Source organism: Pteropus medius, unplaced genomic scaffold (genome assembly GCF_902729225.1).
Source record: "Pteropus medius unplaced genomic scaffold, Ma_sr-lr_union100, whole genome shotgun sequence".
In the NCBI taxonomy this organism is placed as follows: Eukaryota; Metazoa; Chordata; class Mammalia; order Chiroptera; family Pteropodidae; genus Pteropus; species Pteropus medius.
The window spans coordinates 4230850-4252463 of NW_024344436.1; the positions used below are offsets into that span (position 1 = coordinate 4230850).

The 21614-nt window shown below is 35.5% G+C and overlaps 1 protein-coding gene and 1 long non-coding RNA gene across 12 annotated transcripts in view; one reads left to right on the top strand and one right to left on the bottom strand.

The window, feature by feature from the left end:
- The window catches only part of CCDC15 (coiled-coil domain containing 15), a 65478-nt gene extending 48313 nt beyond the window's left edge, over positions 1–17165 (bottom strand). For 5 of the 9 annotated variants that reach the window (XM_039872801.1, XM_039872800.1, XM_039872797.1 and 2 more), the window contains exons 1-5: positions 16961–17164; positions 16407–16589; positions 14293–14442; positions 7765–7956; positions 1136–1249 (exon numbers count right to left, since the gene is read on the bottom strand). In XM_039872801.1, the coding sequence (XP_039728735.1) occupies positions 1136–1249; positions 7765–7956; positions 14293–14442; positions 16407–16574 (624 nt within the window). In that variant the 5' untranslated portion in view covers positions 16575–16589; positions 16961–17164. Of the gene's footprint in view, positions 1–1135; positions 1250–7764; positions 7957–14292; positions 14443–16406; positions 16590–16874 lie in introns of all 9 variants that reach the window. The other 4 variants (XM_039872796.1, XM_039872798.1, XM_039872799.1 and 1 more) reach the window with 4 other exon arrangements.
- Positions 17166–17346: 181 nt separating this feature from the next.
- Positions 17347–20739, top strand: LOC120610470 (uncharacterized). 3 transcript variants are annotated; one of them, XR_005654944.1, is made up of 3 exons: positions 17347–18965; positions 19047–19158; positions 20258–20739. It is a non-coding gene; the product is annotated as an uncharacterized LOC120610470 (long non-coding RNA). The 3 variants fall into 3 exon arrangements; XR_005654945.1 differs by having other exon boundaries at positions 17347–18045; XR_005654943.1 differs by having other exon boundaries at positions 17347–19158.
- The last annotated feature ends 875 nt before the right edge of the window (positions 20740–21614 follow it).

Consider the following 21614-nt stretch of genomic DNA (forward strand, 5'->3'; position numbering starts at 1 on the left):
TTTGATATTTAACTATAAATTTCTTAATTATCACTAAAGAGGGAGACATCATAGTTTAGTATTCTACCAACTGCAAGCATATGAGTCAAATGTTTTTGACTGTTGTGTTGAGATACCTAAGGAAAAAATACATAAATAAGATACATATGTATAATCTAGAAAAATGTACAAGAATACCAATTAGAAAGCAAAACTGAGAAAGAGCTAAAAAAGACAGAGTTGACGACAGCAAAAAAAAATAAAGTAAAAAAGACTGAATGGTCCATTTTTCTGGACGCTGCCTATCAAAACTTGAAATTAATCCCATAATTAAATAAACACAGGAAAGCACGTGAGTTTACCATCCAAATTTGTGAACACTGAAATAAGTAGGCACCAAAACAGTGTTATTTTATAAATATAGCCTTGAGCAACCTTTTAAGTCTAGCTCCACATCTGGGTTCCAATTTTTCAATCTTACCTTATATTTTAAATCAAAAGAATTTCTTCTTAAAAAATACTGGTATTGATTTTTTCCTAATTAGAAAGTGAAATATATATACATTATGGGAAAATTTTAAAGTAAAGAAAACCAAGAAAATAAAAATCACCTGTAATAACACTACCCAGAAATAATCAGTATTCTTTCCAGCTTCTGTCTATGCACATAGCATTCTCTCCCCATCTCTTTATTTTATTTTTGTCATAGCAATTATCATTTGAAATTATATTCTATATCTATGTGCTTTTTATTATATGCTTCCCCACTAGGACAGAAGCTCCTTGAGGGATCTTAGTCTATCTTTTTTCACCACTTTAAGTCTTGGTCCTAGAACAATGCTTGGCAATTGTAGACCTTCCATAAATATTTATTGAATAAATTTTTTTAATTAAAATTATATGTATATAATTTTATATCCTACTTTTTTGATTGAACTTTATATCACAGATACTTTCCCTTGTCTTCAGATATTTTTTAAAAGCATGATATTTTTTAGAATGGCCATATATGGATACATTATAATTTTTAACCATTCCCTACTGTTGGATATTTACAGTTATTTTCAATTATTTTACAATTCTAAATAGTGTTGATATATAAATAAATTTTTATCTTTTTTATCTTTTTTTTTTAATTTATTAGAAATTAATTTACCTCTTGGGTGGGAAAGCTTTTCCTTGTACCATCTGGAAACACTGATGTATTATTTTTACTCACAGTTTTAAAAGATGCCAGCCGGTGACGTGCCTGTTTCATGGTTTGACTAAGCTGTCAGAGAAAGGGGGGGAGAAAAGGAAACAAAAACAAGCTAAAGTCTTAATACCAAATTCACTAAAGTGTTCCAACAGGAAAACAGGTTCTTATTATTAAAAAAATGCCAGAGCTAAGACAAGAAGATTACTTGTAAAGGAGATTGTGATCTGCCGATAAGTGTTTTTACAACATTATGTTTATTATTCTAAGAGACTGTATTTCATAACTTGTTTAAATGTATTCTTTATATTAAGTATGTATACAAAAAAATATCAAAACCTAAAAGTCTGAATTAATACACTTGGAAATTATCCAGCAGACACATTCCTTACCTTTCATTCGTCTTCTCAATAAGAAATTATTTCTTCAACTGGTCCTTGCACGTCTAGTTATTTCCTCACTCTATTGAAGTGATGAAATATTGAAGATTCTATTCCTAGTCCTCAAATCCTTTTCTCCTGTTTACATGAACCCCTTCTTCACTCCCACATGTGAAGACTGTAGTTATTTAAAGTCTTTTCAAATTCCTGGAAGGCTTCCTAAGTTAACTTAGAACACAAACTCAAACACCTCAACAGATCTAATTTGTTTTAAGTACTCTATAAGTAACAGCTGACGATGAGTATTAATATGTTGACTTTCTGTTCATTCCTTATCTCTACCTAGTAATTTTAGTAAGTGCCTAATTTTGATTTTTTTTCCCAGAGAAGCACAGCCTATTTCATATCTCACAAATCTGTACAGAATGTTCCTTTAAGGAAAACACAGAAATGAACGGGGTATCATTTTTTTAGGCTGAGCACTACATATAGAAGAAAAGCATATCCCTATACTACTCAGCAAAAGTATAACCAAGCCAATACCAGCTCTAACCCATCCAGTGAAAGTTTATGTTATCCATTGTTCCTTTAAGGGAAATCACAACTATGATTTACTGATATAAATAATAAATACTTTATGATTTTTACTAATAGTGAGCTAGGGATAAAAACACTCTCTCCCCACCAGTGCTGTTCCCTTACAGCATGTCATCTCTGTTTTGCTCTCGCTTCTAGAAGGTGTATGCCTCTAGCCAGAGAAATCACCTTGAAACAGTACTCTTTATACCACTAAGAGAGAGATTTATAAATTTAGTTAGCACAGAGTGGCTACAGGGGTCAAGCTAGTTACTCACAATGCAAAAAGAGATATATGTACAGTTGAGGTTATGAAAAAATACAGAGCCATGAATATGCTTGCTTTACTCATTGCCAAGTATGATACATATTATTGTCCTGCTCAATGTAACAGATTTAAGTTAGGATACATAATCTTCATTTCTTATCAAGTCCAAATCTCTGTTAGAGTCACAGATTGATTAGTCCTGTGAACAGGACATTTCAAATGGGCCAGCAGTTGGAATATATATTATATCCGTTCTGTTTCTCTGTCATTACCATAACCTATCATCAAGCCTCAACCAAAAGGTCCGTTCGATGACCTGCTGTGAGGACTGTAGTAGGCTGAGTAACAGTCACCCAAAGTTATCCGGTCCCAATCCCTGAAACCTTTAAATGTTACTTTATCAGGAAAAAGGGCCTTTGCAAGATATGATTAGTTAAGGATCTAGAGATGAGATAATCCTGAATTATCTAGATGGGCCCTAAATGCCATCATGAATATCCTAATAAGAGGTAGAAGAAGATTTGACATGCAGAAGGCATTAAGGTGATGTGAAGACAGAGGAAGAGGTTGGTATGATATGGCCACAAGCAAAGGAATACCAGCAGACATCAAAAGCTGGAAGAGTAAAGAAACAAATTTTCCACTAGAATCTGTGGAAGGAGCACAGCCCTACTGACATCTTGATTTTGGCTCAGTGAAACTGATTTTGGACTTCTGGCCTTCAGAACTCTGAGAGAATAAATTTCTGTCATTTGAAGCCACTAAGTTTAAGGATCAAGTAAAAACATAAGCATTAAATAAAAACACAGAAAATAAGAGGATGTTATAAATCAAATTATGTAAAATGAATAGGTATATAAGCACATTTCTTATTGTAAGATAGTGGTGATCACTACATATATTTGTGAGTGCATATATGTAGGTATGCATTTGTATGTGAGCACATGTACATATATTTACATATGTAAGTTTAAACATACATGTGTGTGTGCACGTGTGGTGTATGTATGTGTGTGACTACATAAACAAAAAATTCGACCAAAAGTCTTCTGTATACTGAAAGCTTAGGCACAGTTTTCATTCTTTTGTAGCTATTGTTATTAACAAAGACTTTAAAACTCCCTTATGGAAATGAGTTATTCATTTTATAGAAAACTTAGCACCTGTTTAACTACCGATAAGCAAAGGGATTCTGACTGATAAAATAAAAATTTACTATATAAACAAATTTTGAGACTTAAATCTTAAAACTGAAAGCAAACAATGGTCACATATTAAAACAAAAATTTAAAACTTCAAATACAAAGGATAAAATTTGACAAATATGCAGATATCCCCATTCATGGTTCATATTTTCTTCAGTTCTTTTTAATTTTTTCATGCAACTGTTTTAGACAATTAGGGATTAGAAAGAAGAAACATATGTAATTGTATAAATGAAACAACGTAGTAATACTATGCAGATCATGGAAAATGAGTATAAATGACATCTAACATTCATAGACTATCACCTACTCTATTGCCAGGCAGACCTTATACCAATTTTAAATGTACATTAATGCCATAAAAATCTTCCCAAAGTTAAATTCTATTCAAGTATAATGTAGTTTATTGACAAATAATAGCGTACTGATTTTTAAATGCGTTCAGCTTTTCAATGACCACAAAAATAGTACACAATTAAAACTTCAACTCACATGAGCCCCTAGTTATAGCCCATGAACACAATGCAAATACATCAATTACTTTAGCTTTCTTTTATCATTAAGTAGGCATACTAAGCTATAGGGTCGCCAGTAACCTAGACCTAATGCAAAAAGGCAGGCTGGGCCAATAAAGACTCATCTAACACAATGAACTAGGAAGTAGAGAGAAAGTCAGAGACAGGAAGTAAACCTAAAAGGTCATAAGCTGGAGAAAAGAGGCTAAAAAAGCTTCAAGTATGCCAAAGCTTCAGAGCTATGATGATGAGAAAACTAGTTAGCAATAGAAAAATCAGTAAATAAGAGAGAAGCATACATGTCGAGACAGGGTAACCAACTTCCCAGTTTACCAGAACTATCCCAGGTTTAGCACTGAAAGTATCATGTCCTGGGAAACCCTTCAATCTCAGGTAGATAGAGAAGGTTGGTCAGCCTAGGAGAACGAGTGAATCGACCAAGTTAATGATCAAATGCTAGTGTGAAAATCAAAGATCCCAGTTGTTGGGATCATTGGAGCTACCTCAGATTCAGAAAAACTCTCTGGTTGCTGAATCCTTAAGGAAGTTAGGATATGCATAAATTTGTGACTTTGCCCTTATTACCACATGCATATTCTTAAAGTAAACATTCTCCTTGCTTGGGTTAGCCTGAATTCTTACAGCCAAAAGCCTGAAACACTGGTTTTTTTCAATGATAGATTACTGAAAACTTAGCAGGTTATTCCAATTCAATTATGGTGAATACACAATGCAATATACAAATGACATTTTATTGAATTGTACACTTGAAATCTACATAATTTTATTAACCAATGTCACCCTAATAAATTTAATAAAATATAAAAAAAAGAGAGAATAAAAAAATTTTTTAAAGATAAGAGATTCAGTAAGAAACAAATAAAAAGCTGGAATATACCATACCAGAAAGTGGTAAACTTAATAGTCTAGAGATAAATAAAAAGTTATTACATGGTGAGAATGAAACAATGATCAGTTGTGTTCTTTAATTCCCCACCAAAATGAAGTTATCAAGAAACACAACAGGAATTCAATCCCTAGAGATAAAAGTCAGACCTAACAAAAAGCAAGGGGCTGGGCTAATTCCTAACTTTAGGTGTCCAGTCTTATCTTATCTTAGAATAAGCAGACATTAGGAATATAGATATCCAAAAGGAGAAAAATGATAGCTCTTATCAAATACTTGAAGTGTTCTTAGGGATCACCATGGTATTTTGTCTTCTATTACTTAAGAGTACAAAACTAGGCTCAATAGGTAAAAATTATAGGGAGGAAGACTTTCACTCAATATATTGAAAAAATACTTGTAATAATTTCAAGCCTTCTAAAAATGAAATAAATAGTCTAAAAAGTAATGAGTTGCTCAACAGTGGCAGTGTTCTAGCAGAAACTAGATGGCTATATATATATTTGAGACATAAAAAGAATTCCTTAGAGAGAGAAAGGTTAAACTAGATAGATAATGTCTTTTCTTTTCTAAGATTTAAAATGTAATAAATTCAAACATACTAGAAACTTCAAAGATATAGAGTAGACAGACTACAATAATGAACGCCCACATAAATAGTAACCAGTTTGAACATATCAACTCCTAGCCAGTCTTGCTTTATCTATAATATCCTACTTTATCTCACCTTTATATTATTTTGAAGTATAGCCCAGATGTCAAGTCATTTCATCCTTAAATATTTCAATAGGTCAGATAAACTTTTAAAACCCTTCCAACTCCAAGATTCTACATTTCTATAGTTCCAAGACAAAAGAAAATTGAAAAATCCACTGACATTTATAAAGTGAACTACATTTACCGTTTACTCAACCAGTTCTAGATAAACCAAGGGAGTCAGCCCTTGAACAGTCTCAATGGCTAGTTCTTAGTGGCATCTAGTGAATAAAAACTACAACACAAATGGTAAGATTAAAAAGCATCTATTGTCCTGGTATTGTACAGACATAAGTTTACAGGCTTAAAGTAGTTTAAGACCCTGAACATTCTTCAATAGTTCATCTTCTTTTAAGAAAAAAACAGAGTATAAAAACTTTTTTTAAATTTTGTAACATGTAAGAGTTTTCATAACCTGATTTCCTCTTACCTAACACAATCTCATTTTGTGTTATTCTCCTCTATAAACTATTAATTAGAAAGGTGCCATCACATGTTCTAGACTTTTCAATGTTCCTCCTATCTCAAAATTCTCTTGACTTTACCAATTCAATTCAGGTTACCAATTCAAAATATACAGCTCAATTCTACCTCTTCTAGGGGTTCTTCCCCAACTATTTCCATGGAAGTTAAAAAATTTTGAACTCCCATAGCACAACCTTATCATCAAATACAGTAAATTTACTCTATAGTAATCTCTTATAGATTAGAGTTCTATTTGCTTTGTATCTCTCCTTGTACATATAAACCCGCAAAGGGTCCTATTTCACATTTCACTAGTATCCCTACAACGTTTAACAAACAGTACATTCAAATATCTGTGAACAAATCCCCATGTGTTCTGTTTATGTGTTATACAGATGAAGTAAAATCTGCAATACAATGGAGTTTGTAGCTACAAGCACCATGAAGGCAAGGACTGCATGTGGCTTAGTCCATGTCTTATCCTTTGTACTTTATTCAGTGCCTGGTTCAATAAATATTTGCTCAACAAATTGTTCAAAATCTTAAAAATACAAAAATGATTACAAAAATAATGACTACAAAGGAGTGACAAGAAAAAGTCATAGTCTGAGACAAAGAAAAATAACTTTTTAAGTATTTCAATATAAAATATGCTTTTGTAAAGCTTTCCCTATTTATGCTAACAGCACAGTCAGATTTCCTTCATACTTTAGACCAAGCACATTAGCAGTTACACAACTTTTATTTTTCACATAATCATTATTTACATTTTTCTCTCCTCTCACTATCCCTGGGTATACATTTTTAAGTAATAAAATGAAAAATAATCCCAAAGTAGAGCTGAAAAATATGATATCAATTGGACAAAAGCTCGGGCACACTAAGGGGTAGTTGACTGGATGGCAACAAGTGATTTGAGTGGATGAATCTACCCACAGTAGTTAATTTTTAAATATTGGGTATATAAAATAAATCATTAAATAAAAGTTACATTTTTAAAAAATTCTGAATATGTTAAGAGTTCACTATATTATTATTTAACCTATAAATCTATTTATTGTGCGAGTCAGATAAAAGGACAGAAAAAAGCAAAAAACTAACAAATGAAATGCCCCATATATATACTGAACCTTTTTGTAACAGAGGTTAGGAATCACTTGTGTCCATATGCTACAAAGTTGAGAGTAACTTACCCACAACACAATTCCAGTGTAACTGGGAAAATCTATGTTCTTTGACCCAAAGCTCTTTCTAATTAAGTTCTGAACTCTGACACTTTGGTACTTTACATTAGATGATTCTAAAGTGTCTTACCAAAAATAAATATAAATTTAAGTACACACACACACATACATACATATATAGAAACATCCCACCATTCCCCACTTATAAAGGTAAAAAAAGGTGATAAAAAACTGTGGAGTGGAACGTGATTCCTCCTTCTCTCCACTTCATATCCTAGGTATGTTATACAACTAAAAAAATCGTAGACATAAAATAAAATGAATATGTACTTACAGCCTGGGCTTGTTGATGGAATAATTGATTCTGATTTTCTCTATCTTCTATTCCACCCCCAAGCATCCGGGAAGGCGGTAACCTAGCACTTTCAATAGCAGCATTCAAATTGTTTGGAAAAACACTTGTTCTTCTAGGAGTTAAGCATGCTGGATCTGAAGAATACATAGCTATAGAACCTTCTTTCTCTGCCTACACAAAGAAAGAAAGAGTGAGATGAGTCTATTGAGGTTCCACTCCAGTGAAATAATTCCTATAAGCCCCCCAAAAGATTTAAGATCAGCATTGGGGATTGGTAGGGAAACCAACCAACATTTACCAGGCAGCTACCATGTGCTAATAATTTACATTATCTCATCTAATTCTCACAACAATCTTATGAGACAAGTATCATATCTCCATTTTATAGGTGAAGAAGCTACTGTCCAGAGAAGATAAGTAATTAGCCCAAGATCGTTTAGCTAATAAAATAACATAAGCCAGGTTAGCATCACGGCGGAGTGAGATGACCTCTTTTTATTTCCCCTTAAATTTATAACAAGTCAAACATCTATAAACCAATGAAGTTTCTTAACATACAAACACACCTCAGAAATGCACGCATCAGTACATCTGAAGGTGCATTTATCAGAATAGGCAGGGGAGGCAGAACAGAGGGAAGGATAGAGATGGTGTTCGCAAACACAGTTCTAAAGCAGCACTAGCCCCAGCTAATGCAATAAGGTTGGAGAAGTTGGAGTGCAGCCCCCACACTGTAGCCCAACAGAGGTTAAGGGAGGGCAGAAGCAGCATGGTGGCCAAGAATCTGTCTCCTCCCCCTCTCCCAACTGCAAATGAGAGGAGACCCAGTAGCAGCCACCGAGATGTGTCTAACATCACAGTGGTGCTGGCGACCATTAGAAACAAGGGGCAGCACTATGGGCTCATGAACGCAGTTCCTTCCTACCTGCCACATCCCCCCACCATGGTGGTGGTGCCCCAAGACTAAGGCAACCTGGCTACAGTAGGGACACCCACTATCCTGTCTCCCAGGAGTCAATTTCCACACCAACAGTGACATCATGACCCCTGAAGAGCAAGTAAGCAGGTAAGAGGAAACAAAAACTTGTGCTGTAGCACCATCTACTGGAAAGCAAAAGAAAGACCTCCAATGATCAACCTGCTGAATTGCTAAAATCAAAACAGTAAACAAAAAGAGTCCACTATCTTAAATGCGAAGGCAGAGGAAGAACTTATCAAGTACCAGGACTAACCAAGGTAACAAGGTGGCTCAGAGAGAAAATGAAGTCTTAATAAACCAAACTCAAAGACACGAAGACTGTGATTTAAATGACAGAGAACTCAAGATTGCAGTTTTTAAAAACTCAATGAGATATACGAAAACTCAGAAAGGCAGTTCAGTGAGCTCAGGGATAAGATTAATGAACAAAAGGAGTACTTTACCAAAGAGAATGAAACTAAAAAAGAACCAAACAGAAGTTCTGGAGCTGAAGAACACAATAAATGTGAATAAAGAGCACATTAGAAAGCACTGGAAATAGAATAGATTAGATAGGAGAGACTTAGCAAGCTCAAAGATAGAAATCTAGAAATGATTCAGGTGGAAGAAGAGAGAACCAAAAGTTAAAAGAAAAAAAAAATGAAAGAACTATATGAGAACTATCAACATTAGAAAGAGCAACATAAGGGTGTCCCAGAGGAGATGAATGAGAGAGAGAAAAGGGAACAGAGAGCCTATTCAAAGAAATAATTGTTGAGAACTTCCCAAACCTAGGGAAAGAACTGGACATTCAAGTACAAGAAGCTAACAGAATTATCTCAATGCAATTATCTCAATGCAAAATGACCTTCTCCACGACACGTTATATTAAAACCGTCAGAAGTTAAAAAAGACAGTATCCTACAAGGAAACCCCTACAGATTTTCATCAGATTCCTCAGTATAAACTTTATAGGCCAAGAGAGAGTAGCATGATATATCAAAAATATTGAAAGAGGTAAACCACCAGCCTCGAATAATATATCCAGCAAAGTTATCCCTTAGATATGAAGAAGAAATAAAGGCTTTCCCAGAGAGACAGACAGAAGCGGGAAATTCCAACTCTATTTCAGAAAAGGATATTAAACAATTACAGCATAAAAGTTAAAGGGGGGAAGGGATAACAAAAATAACTGTAGCCACTGCAATTTGGTAATAAATGCACAATATAAAAAGGAATAATTTAAACAGAGCAACCAGAAAACAAAAGATAAAATGGCTGCAAAAGTCCTCATATATCAATAATCACCCTAAATGTAGATGAACTGAACTCACCAATCAAAAGGCAGAGTAGCTGGATGGATTAAAAAACAAGAACTGACTATAAACTGCCATCAAGAGACCCATTTCAGTTCCAAAGACAAACACAGGCTCAAAGTGAAGAGATGGAAAATGATACTCCAAGTATATGGTATCCAGAGAAAAGCAGGTGGTGGTGTATTTACCTCAGACAAAATAGATTTCAAGACAAAAAAGGTAACGAGAGACAAAGTTGGACATTTTATAATGATAAAGGGCAAAACTCACAAGAAGACATAACATTTATTAATATGTGCACCCAACCTAGTAGCAGCACCAAAATATATAATGCAATTACTAATAGACCAATAGGGAGAAACCGACAAAAGTAGAATTATAGTACAGGACTTACATACCCCATTGACAGCAATGGATAAATCATCCAAACGGAAAGCCAATAAGGAAATATCAGCTTTCAGTGACACAGTAGACCAGAAGGACTAAATAGATATTTATAGAACTTTCCATACAAAATAACAAAATACACATTCTGTGCATACAGAACATTCTCAAAGACAGACCATATGTTCAGACATAAAACCTGTCTCAATAAATTTAGGAAGACTGAAATTATATCAAGCATCTTTTATGACCACAATGTTATGAAACTAGAAATCAACTACAAGAAGAAAGCTGGAAAAATCACAAATATGTGAAGATTAAGCAACGTGCTAATGAAGAACTAACTATTGGGTCAAAGAAGAAATAAAAGAAGAAAGCAAAAGATATAGAGAAAAGTGAAAATATGACACATCAAAATTTTTGGAATGCAGCAAAAGCAATACTTTAAGGGAAGTTTACAGCATTACAGGCCTCAAGAAACAAGAAAAATCTCAAACAACAATCTAACATTACACCTTAAGGAACTAGAAAAAAAAGAAGAAAGCCCGAAGTCAGTAGAATAAAGAAAATAATAAAAATCAGAGCACAAATAAATGAAATACAGAATAAAAAGACAATAGAAAAATTAATGAAACAAAGAGCTGGTTCTTTGAAAAGATAAACAAAATTGACAAACCTCTAGCTATACTCACCAAGAAAAATAGAAAGACTCAAATAAATAAAATCAGAAAAGAGAAGTTACAACGGATACCATAGTAACACAAAAGACTATACAAGAATACTAAGAAAAGCTAAACACCACCAAACTGGAAAACCTAGAAGAAACGGAGAAATTCTTAGAAACATACAACCTTCGTAGACTGAATTATGAAGAACTGGAAAACCTGAATAGACTGATCACTAGTAAGTAAATAGAAATAGTAATCAAAAACCTCCTAAAAAACAAAGGTCCAGGACCAGATGGCTCCACTGGTGAAGCCAAACATTCAAAGCAGGTTTAATATCTATCCTTCTCAAACTCTTCCAAAAAATTGAAGGGAATGCTTCCTAACTCATTTTACCAGGCCAACATTACCCTGATACCAAAACCAGGCAAGGACAACACAAGACAAGGAAAATTACAGGCCAATATCTCTGATGAACACAGAGGAAAAAATTTCTCAGCAAAATACTAGCAAATTGAATACAATATATTTAAAGGATCATATACCATGATCAAATGGGATTAATTCCAGGGATGCAACATCTGCAAATCAATCAATGTGATACACCACATTAACAAAATAAAGGATAAAAATCATATGATTATCTTAGGAGATGCAGAAAAAACATCTGAATAAATCAAAAGATACAGAGAAAAATGAATATTATAGCTTTACAACATATATGTATGATAAAAGTCTCAAAAAAATGGGTATAGGAGTAAAGTGCCTAAACATAATAAAGGTTATATATGACAAACCCACAGCTAAAGTCAGACTCAAGGGTAAAAAGCTAAAAGCTTTTCTTCTAAGATTAGGACCAAGATAAAATGCCCACTCTAGTCTATTATCCAACATACTACTGGAATTCCTAGCCAGAGCAATTACACAAGAAAAAGAAATAAAAAACATCCAAATTGAAATGGAAGAAGTAAAACTGTCACTATTTGCAATGACAAACCCTAAAGACTCCAACAAACTATTAGAAATAATAAATTAATACAGTAAAGTTGCAAGATAAAAAAAAATCAGTATACAAAAATCTGTTACATTTCTACATACTAACAACAAAATATCAGAAAGAGAAATGAAGAAAACAATCTCATTTATAATCACAACAAAAAGAATAAAATATCAAGGAATAAACTTAAAGGAAGTGAAAGACCTGTACACTGAAAACTATTAGACACTGTTGAAAAAAATTGAAGAAGGCACAACGAGATGGAAAGATAGTCCACATTTATGGATTGGAAGAATTAACATTGTTAAAATGTCCATATTACTTAAAGCAACCTACACATTCGATGCAATCCTTATCAACATCTCAATGGCACTTTTCACAGAAACAGAACAAAAAATCCTAAAATTTGTGTGGAACCACAAAATACCCTGAATAGCTAAAGCAATCCTGAGGGAAAAAAATCATGAAGCTGGAGGTATCACACTCTCCAACTTTAAACTATACTACAAAGCTATAGTAATCAAAACAGTATGGTACTGGCAAAAAACAGGCACACGGACCAATAGAACAGAACTGAAAATCCAGAAATAAACTCACACACATATAGGCAAATAATTTACAACAAAGGAGTCAAAGGAATACAATGGAGAAAGGAAAGTCTCTTCAATAAATTATGTTGGGAAAACTGGACAGCCGTATGCAAAAAAAAAAAGAAGGAAAAAAGGAAACCAGACCACTATCTTATACCATACACAAAAAATTAACTCGAAAATCGATTAAAGACTTAACTGTAAGACCTGAAAAAATAAAATACATAGAAGAAAACATAGGCATTAAGCTTCTGGACACTGGTCTCAAAGGTGTTTTTGTGAATCTGATTCTAAAAGCAAAAACAAACAAATGGGACAACATCAAACTAAAAAACTTCTGCATAGCAAAAGAAACCATTAACAAAACAAAAAGGCAACCAACTGAATGGGAGAAGATATTCGCAAATAATACTTCCAAAAAGGGGTTAATATCCAAAGTAGATAAAGAACTTAGACAACTTAACAACAGAAAAACAAAAAATCTGACTAAAAACTGGGCAGAGGATCTGAATAGACATTTTTCCAAGGAAGACATTCAGATGGCCAACAGAGACATGAAAAAATAACACTAGTTATTAGAGAAATGCTAATCAAAACCACAATGAGACATCACTTCACATCTGTTAAATTGGCTATTATTAAAAAGACAAGAAATAACAAGTGTTAGAGAGGATGTGGAGAAAAGGGAATCCTTGTACACTGTTGGTGGTAATGTAAATTGTGCAGCCACTTTGCAAAACAGTATGGAGTTTCCTTTAAAAATTAAGAATAGAACTACCATATGACCCAGCAATTCCTCTTCCGGGTATTTACCTGAAAAATATGAAAACATTAATTCATGAATGTGTATGTAGCCCTAGGTTTATTGCAGTATTATTTATAATAGCCAAGATACAGAAACAACCTAAGTGTCCACCAGTGGATAAATGGATAAAGAAGATATGGTAGATATATACATGAGAATACTCTTCGGTCATAAAAAGAAGAAATATGCCTTTTTTGGCAACATGGATAGATCTCAAGGGTATTATACTAAGTGAAATAGGTCAGAAGGAAAAGGACCGAAACCATATGATTTCACTCATATGTGGAATATCAAACAAAAAAGTAACAAATGATCTAACAAAACAAACAAAAACAAACTCATAGATAATAGACAACAAAATGGTGATTACCAGAGGGAAAAGACAAAATGGGTAAAGAGGGTCAAATATATGATGACAGAAGAAAACAAGATTTTGGATGGTGAGCATGCAATAGAGTATACAGATAATGAACTGTAATGTACACCTGATATTTACATATTAACCAATGTTACCTCAATACGTTTAATTTTTAAAAACAGCATAAGCCGGAATTCAAACTCAAATCTGAATCCAACACTCTCAACATTGTTTTTAATTAGTAAAAGCAAAAAATAAATCAGAACAACACAAGAATAAAACAGTTTCTCAACATACAACTCTACTGCCCTCGCCAGCAAATCAGATTACACAAAGCATGGAATCAAAATAAAGTGATTCTGTTACTGCCTAATAGTTTATCTCATAACACACGCTTTCCATTCACTCTTTACTCAGGCTCCCTTCCAACTTACTGCTTCATAAGACTTCTGAAGCTGTTTCTTTTTTCTCAGCTTAATCTGTTGGTTTACTCGGTGTTTGACTTGTTTCTGAAAATGCTTCAAAGCTTCTTGTTTTTTTCTTAGCTGTTCCTTTACTTCTTCTTCAATCATATATGCTGAAGTCTTTAAAGATGAAGGATAGAAAATGAACTTAAATGTCAACAGTTTTTCCCATTAGGGCTCTGTTATAAACACAAAGCAGTCAGGAAACAATCCTGAACAACTAATTCAGTTCTGTAATTCGAAATTCCCAATAGAGTAAGGAAATCACAGTTCAGAGATGATAATCTAGACATAGCTAGTGAGTATCAAAAACTTAAAGCAAATCACAAACTAAAAATTGAAATTTGTGAGTACTCAAAAATTTTTCATTGAACTGAAAACAATGGTATCTTCATTAACTTTTAATAAACCAATTCATATCTATCTTGTTACATATTTTCTAAAATGGTTAAAACAGTTCAGATACACCAGATCGTTCACCACTCACCAAATGTGTCCTATTCTAAAATGTCTTCATACTCAGAATTACGCTCCATTTTAACCGAACATGCCCTTCCTGTCATCTTCATCTAGTAAAGGCCTACTCAGTCTTCAAGACCATCTAATACCCACCTCCTAGTACCTGTCACAATCCTTTCTTCCTCTGAGCTCTCTGATTAACATCAATTGAGTACAGTATTTATTTCTTGATTCCTCCATTAGATTATGAACTCTTTGAGGGCAGGAAATGTATTTAATTCTCCTTTGTTTCCTCTAGAGTATATAACACAGAGCCATGAATATAAAGGTACTCAGTATTTACATAACACTCAATTCCAAAACTTATTCTAAACAATTGGGAACATTTTATCCCATTTGCATTCCTGATCAGTATTCACAAAGTCATATCATTCTTCTTTAAATACTGTAGTCTGAGCACATAATCACATACTACCTAAACTCTTAAAATCCTTTCTGGAAATAGGCAGAAGAGGAATAAATAAATGAATATGCACATACATACATATAAATGTAAATAAAATAAATGAATATACAACACTACAATGCTATTTAACATGTACTTTAAACATATCTCATTTCTTCTCTGAGATCAAGGACCATGAAGTAAACATATCTCAATACATTTCACCTCATGTTCAGCACCCTGTCTATACATTCAGTAGACCTTCACACATTTTGTGCATTCCGTAAATATTTATCAAATGCCCATATTTATTAGACACTAAGATAAAAGTGGAGATGGGATGATAAATAAGATTTATTCCCCCTGTGCTCTAGGAGCTCACATTCCATCAGGAAAAGGAGATATGTAAACAACTTAGTATGAATATATGGTGCTAAGTGCCACAATAAAATTCGAACAAATAGCTAAGTGGAACAGTTTGGCGAAAGACTATAAAAATCTTCTTTCAAAAATGTCCTCATGTGTTAATTAGTATATATGAGCGTTACCAAGTAAACAGGCACACATGTAAACTGCACGTTTCCCTTCATCTGAAATAGTCCTTCCTACCATCTGTACTTACAGCGTATCCATTCTTTAAGGACCCACACAGGCTATAGTTCCTCATTCGTTCATTCACTCATTCAACAAATATTTCCTGAAGGCCTACGGTAAACCAGGACAGAAATGAACAGAACATAAAGGTCTCTGTCCTTATGGAATTTATAGTTAAGCTGTCTCAGAATCCAGTCAGAATTTTCTTTTTCCTTTATTCTCTTACTGCACTTTGCCTGAATCTCCATTACCAAACCTATCAAAAACTTTAAGGAATAAATTAATGTTAACGTGAAATGTGGCAACTGTCATCTTGACTACATAGAAGGATGTCTGGGAGACATAAACAGTGCTTATGTCTTGTGCATGGCAAGCGATCAAGAGTTTGTGAGGTGAACTATATACATATATGTAAGTTTTGGCAAATACGTACATGGTTGTTCTATAATCCTAATGCAAGAATATATTTATGACAGAATAGAAACAGCATCTCCAGATTGTCCATCTTTATCTAAGCACCAGAGAAAGCTAATAAAAAGAAAGATGGGGTAGGAACTCCACCATTGTGGTTCAAACTGACACTCACATATGCTGGTATTTCCGAACTATGTGGTGAGGCAGGTTCCACCCATGCCCCAACTGGTACTATAGCCTGGTTCCTCTCAGCCAACACTGCTAACACGTCCTTGCTCTTCAAGGGGTTTAAAGCCAGAGGCAACTTTGAGGTATTTCGAGACGTCTTGTGGGGGGCCATACTTCCTGGTGACTCCTGGTAAGGAGAAAGGAAAAGCTTAAAATCTTCAAACGACCGCTTTAAAGGTTTAACCACCTAACACGTGAGCCACAGTTTCCTGAAAAGGACAGAAGTCTTGGAGGAGGCAGTAGCCTGACAGGGAGTGAAAGAACCAGGATTCTGAAGGAAAAGGAGAGAAAGAGGAAAGAAGGGAAGCAAGAAGAAACAAAGGGGAAGAAAATGCTTGAATACTGCCTCTGGAAGGAATGGGGATGAATGGGAAGAGACAAAAGGATCAGAATGAGAGAACGAGGACTGTACCCTGTGGTGGCACAGCGAGGAGAGACAGGGAGGACTAAACTGCAGCGGCCAGAGAAAAAGGGGGCTGGAAGAGTACGGGTGGGAACCTGGGTCTGAGTCAGAGTCCAAGTAATCGGTATCCGACTATGGGGGAAGCGATGAACGAAGAGGGTGTCCTGGGGCAGATAGCAGCCTGTTTGAGGCCTTGGGGTCCCACTCTGCTGATGGAGCACCGGTCGAGTATCCAATCGCAGCTCACCAGACTCAAACCACTCCGGATACTACAATAACCGCCTACTGCAAACCGCCGCTTTCGGATGGGCCGCCCCGCCCCGCCCCTCCCCTCCGTCTCCGCCCCTTCCGGGGCTGGGCAGGCGTGAGGGGCGGGGTTAGGGCCCCGGAGTCCATCACGCTCGCTTCCTGTCTCGCTGAGGGGGCGGTGCTCGTGAGGGTGCGGGGAACCGGGCGGAAAAGGTTGGGTGCGCGGGACCACTGAGTATTGTTCCAGCCTAGGCGTGGCCGGCTGAGGGGTCTGCTGACGTGCGTTGTAGTCCCAGCACAAAGACCATCCCAAATCCTCCAGATAAGGGGATACGCATCAATTGAGGAAGCACGGGAAAAAGTAGGAAGAATGCGGGCCTGGCAGGACTTCCTCAAGGAATAAGTCATACCTTTGTACACCTCGTTACATTTACAATGCTATTTCATATATATTTCTGTATTAGAACATCGCAGCTTCGTGAGTGATCTCCCTCCCTGCTCTAAACTCTGTTATGGTCCCGGGCACTTCATTATCCCTATGAAATACCCGATCATTCGTTCATTTAACATATAATTGAGAGCTTTTTATGTTCTAGGCACTGGAAGTATAAACTGTACAAAACAAATATCCCTTGCTCATGGTCTTTACAATATAACGAGGAGTAACCAAATAAACACATGAATAAATAAATATGTCTGATGCTGATGAGTGCTGTAAAATAAAAGCAGAAAGAGGATAAAGAGTATGTTGAGTGAAGCAGACAGGAAATTTTAGGTGGGAGAACCAGAAAAGGCTTCACTGAATTACTTTCCAGCAAAGGCTCCGGTGCAAAGTTCCATGAAATAATGGAACATGCTATTCTAACCTGAAAGGGAGGGTTTTATAAAGAATGTTCCAGGCGGAGGGAACAGTGAGTACAATCACTGCAAGGTGAGTACAGCCTGGCAAGAAGGCTGGTGTGACTGGTGCAGAGTGAGCGGGGAAGAGTGTTGAGATAGGTCAAAAGTTAGAGGGTGGAAAATCTTATAGAGCATTTTAAGTGACCAAAAGGTGTTGAGATGGGGAGCCACGAGAGGGATTTGGACAAAGAAATGCCATAATGTGATTTAAATTTTTTAAAAATCATTCTGGATGCTGTATTGAGAATAAACTGAATGCAGCAAGTGTATGAGCAAGTAGACCAATTAGGAAGCTATTCTAATAACCCAAATAGGAGATTATGATGTCTTGGATCAGGGACCTGTAGTAGATATCATGGGAAGTAGTTGGATTCCGGGTATATTTGGGAGGCAGGAATTTTAGGACCTGTTGAAAGTTAGGTATGGATTGTGTGTGCGTTTGTGTGTGTGTACACACACATGCATGTGTGAGAGAGAGGAATCAAGGGAAATTCTAGGGATTCCATTCTGAGCAGCTGACAGGATGGAGTTGCCATTTATTGAGATGAGGGACATGGTGGAAGGAGTAGGTTTGGGAGAGAGCAGATGAAGAGTTCAGTTTGTGACAGATTGTTTAATTTATCTAATGGACACTCAAGAAGGTGTATGATAAAAATGTCTGGAGTTCACAGAAGAGTTCTGGGCTAGAAATATAAATTTGGGAGCTGTTAGTCTGTAGATTTGAAGTCATGAGACTAAATAAAATCATCGAGGGACTAAATATAGACAGATAAGAAAAAGGTCCAAGGACTGAGCCCCAGGCATATTCCAACACTAAAGAGGCTGAGGAGAAGAGAAGAATCAACCAGTTAGCTAAGGAAGAAAATCAGGAGTGTGTGATACCTTGAAAGCCAACTGAAGAAAAGGTTTTATTAAAGAGGACAGACCATCTAGGTTAAATCCTGCTGGCAGGTCAAAGAAGATGATGACTGAGAAGTGACTAATGGATTTAACAATGTGGAAGTCATTGATGACCTTTTTTTCTTTTTACAGATGGAAAGGTTTAATAATTTACCAAAGTGACATACAGCACATATGGGATTAGCTGGGATTTAAACCCAGGCATTCTGACTATGGAACTCATTTGTATGGTAAAATAGTAATAGTAAGTACATTATAAATGTAAAGAACTATGTTATTTTTTTAAAACATAGCATGATAGAACTAGAAAGCCCGTATTGGATATCACTCTGTGGTTGACTATGGGTGATTTACTACTTTGTTTTACAATACTGTATGTTATAAGCTTTCTACAATAAGCATATACGACCATTGCAAAAATGTAATTAAATCATTATTTTTATTCACACAAATCGTTTTTAAAAAGGCAAGATACAGGAATATTTAGTAAATTATCATGGTATTTATCTGTCCAATAATTTGTATAATTATACCTATATATGAATTATACCTGTAAAGATATAGGTATAATTCATTTACCTATATCCTTAATTTTCTTTTGAGAATGCAACCAATTTTGTTAGAAAAATGTTGTGCTAAAAACTATTGCATAATACTTAATTATATTTCTTCATTGATGACTTTTAAAAGAGCAGTGTTTTTGGAGTAGTTGTAGACCTAAGAGAGAGGGGAGGAGGAATTGGAGACAGCAATTTTTGTTAACTCTTTCAATGAGTTTTGTTGTAAAGGGACACAGAGAAATGGGTAGCTGACAGGAGAGGTAGCATCATAAGAGGGTTTTTTTCTTTAAGATTACAGCATACTTTTTTGTTGATGGGAATTACCCAGTAGACAGGAGAAAACTGACAATGCAGGAGAGAGATGGGAGAAGTTTTGTGTCTATGTTCTTAACTGGGAAGAAGGAAATGAGATCTAGTGAACAGGTGGAGGTTTGGGCCTAAGATAGCAAGACAGCAGTTCTTCATAACAATAGCATTAAAAATAGAATATAAACTGGTAATTGGATAATATGGTGGTAGGAACTTGTGGAAGTTCTTTCCTGATTGCTTTTTTTGTTTGTTTTAATATAAAATAGTATTGCAGCCAACCTACAAAATGGCCTCTAATGATCCTCACCTCCTGGGACTCACACCCTTGTGTAGTCTCCTCTCACACTGTACACGGTTGTTCTGCGTGACCAACAGATTATGGCAGAAGTGATGGTGTGTCACTTCGGAGGTTAGGTTATAAAAAAATGCTGTGTCCTCCCTCTCTCTCACTCTTGCTCTCTCTCTTTCTCTCAGATCATTCACTCTGGGGGAAGTCATTTATGTCATGAACAGCCCTGTTAAAAGGCTCGCATGGCAAAAAACTGAAACCTCCTGCCAACAGCCCTATGGAATGATCTTGAAAGTGGATCCTTCAGCCCCAATCAAGTCTTCGGAGACTGTAGTCTTGGCCAAAACAACTTGGCTGCAACCTCATAAGAGAACCTAAGCCAAACTACCCAGCCAGAAACCTGATCTCTGCATGAGATGTTTCTTGTTTAAGATGCTAAATTTTGGAGTAATCTGTTACACAGCAAGAGAAAACTAATACAAATAAGAAGCAAGGCCATCATTTAATAAAGTAGATGAAAAGATGTTGGAAGTTTAAGAAAGGAAGATATAGTATAAAATAGTTGTCCAGAAGAGTGGAAGTATGAACTAGGGACATGTATAATTGCCAGATGGCCTTAAGGACCCATGTGAGGTTTATGATGATAAATTTAAAATGGTACCAGTCAGCACGGCTCAGTGTTTTTCTTCAATTGCATAATTACAGGCATGAAGTGGGTGAAGTATTTAATTTTAATAGGGGTTGAGATTTTGCCAAAATATTACTATCAAGCAAGAAAGGGGCAAGGAAATTAAAAATTAATGCAAAAGAGTAATTAAATAACTGACTAAAAAATTTAAGATAGGTAACATGGGAAGGGAAGACAAATGGGAGAAAAGGAACATTGTAAAGTTAAAGTTTTTAGGATCAAGAGATTGTAGGTTACAGTGGGAGGTCTAAGGTTTGTTAGAGCAGGATACTAGAAAGAATGCACTGAAAAGATGAGAGGTGGTGACTGGGAGTGGGATTCTTGAAATCGAGAGAGTATGGAGGGGCTGCAGATACAGGTACCGTCAAAGTCTATGGTTCAACCAAAGGAGAGAGTGCTTAGGTGGGTTAAAGAACAAAATCACTGAAGAAAAAGTCACAGAAATGAGGGGCCACAGCATTGGATGAATTATGCCTGAGGTTATTGAAATCACCAAAATATATGACAAGAATAGTGTTGGCGGGAGTGAAGAGAAGTAATCTTCACGGAATTTCAGGAAAAGACCTGGAAGTTGATAAGTGAGTATAATTGAGTATAACTTGGAGAGCAGTGAGTGGTATGGTCTAACAATATTAGATTCAAAGTGAGGGGCGAAGCTCAGAAAAAAGAGGGAGAATGGCTTATAAATAGCACTGAGTAACCAAGTAGCAAGAAGGAAACCCATTCCACCTCCAACCAGAGGGGCGAGGAACAGAAAACTTGAGAGAGCCAGAAGGAGGTTGATTTGTACATCTAAACACACACACACGCACGCACACACACAAGAAGAAGTGTTATTAGGTATCTCTTTGCTC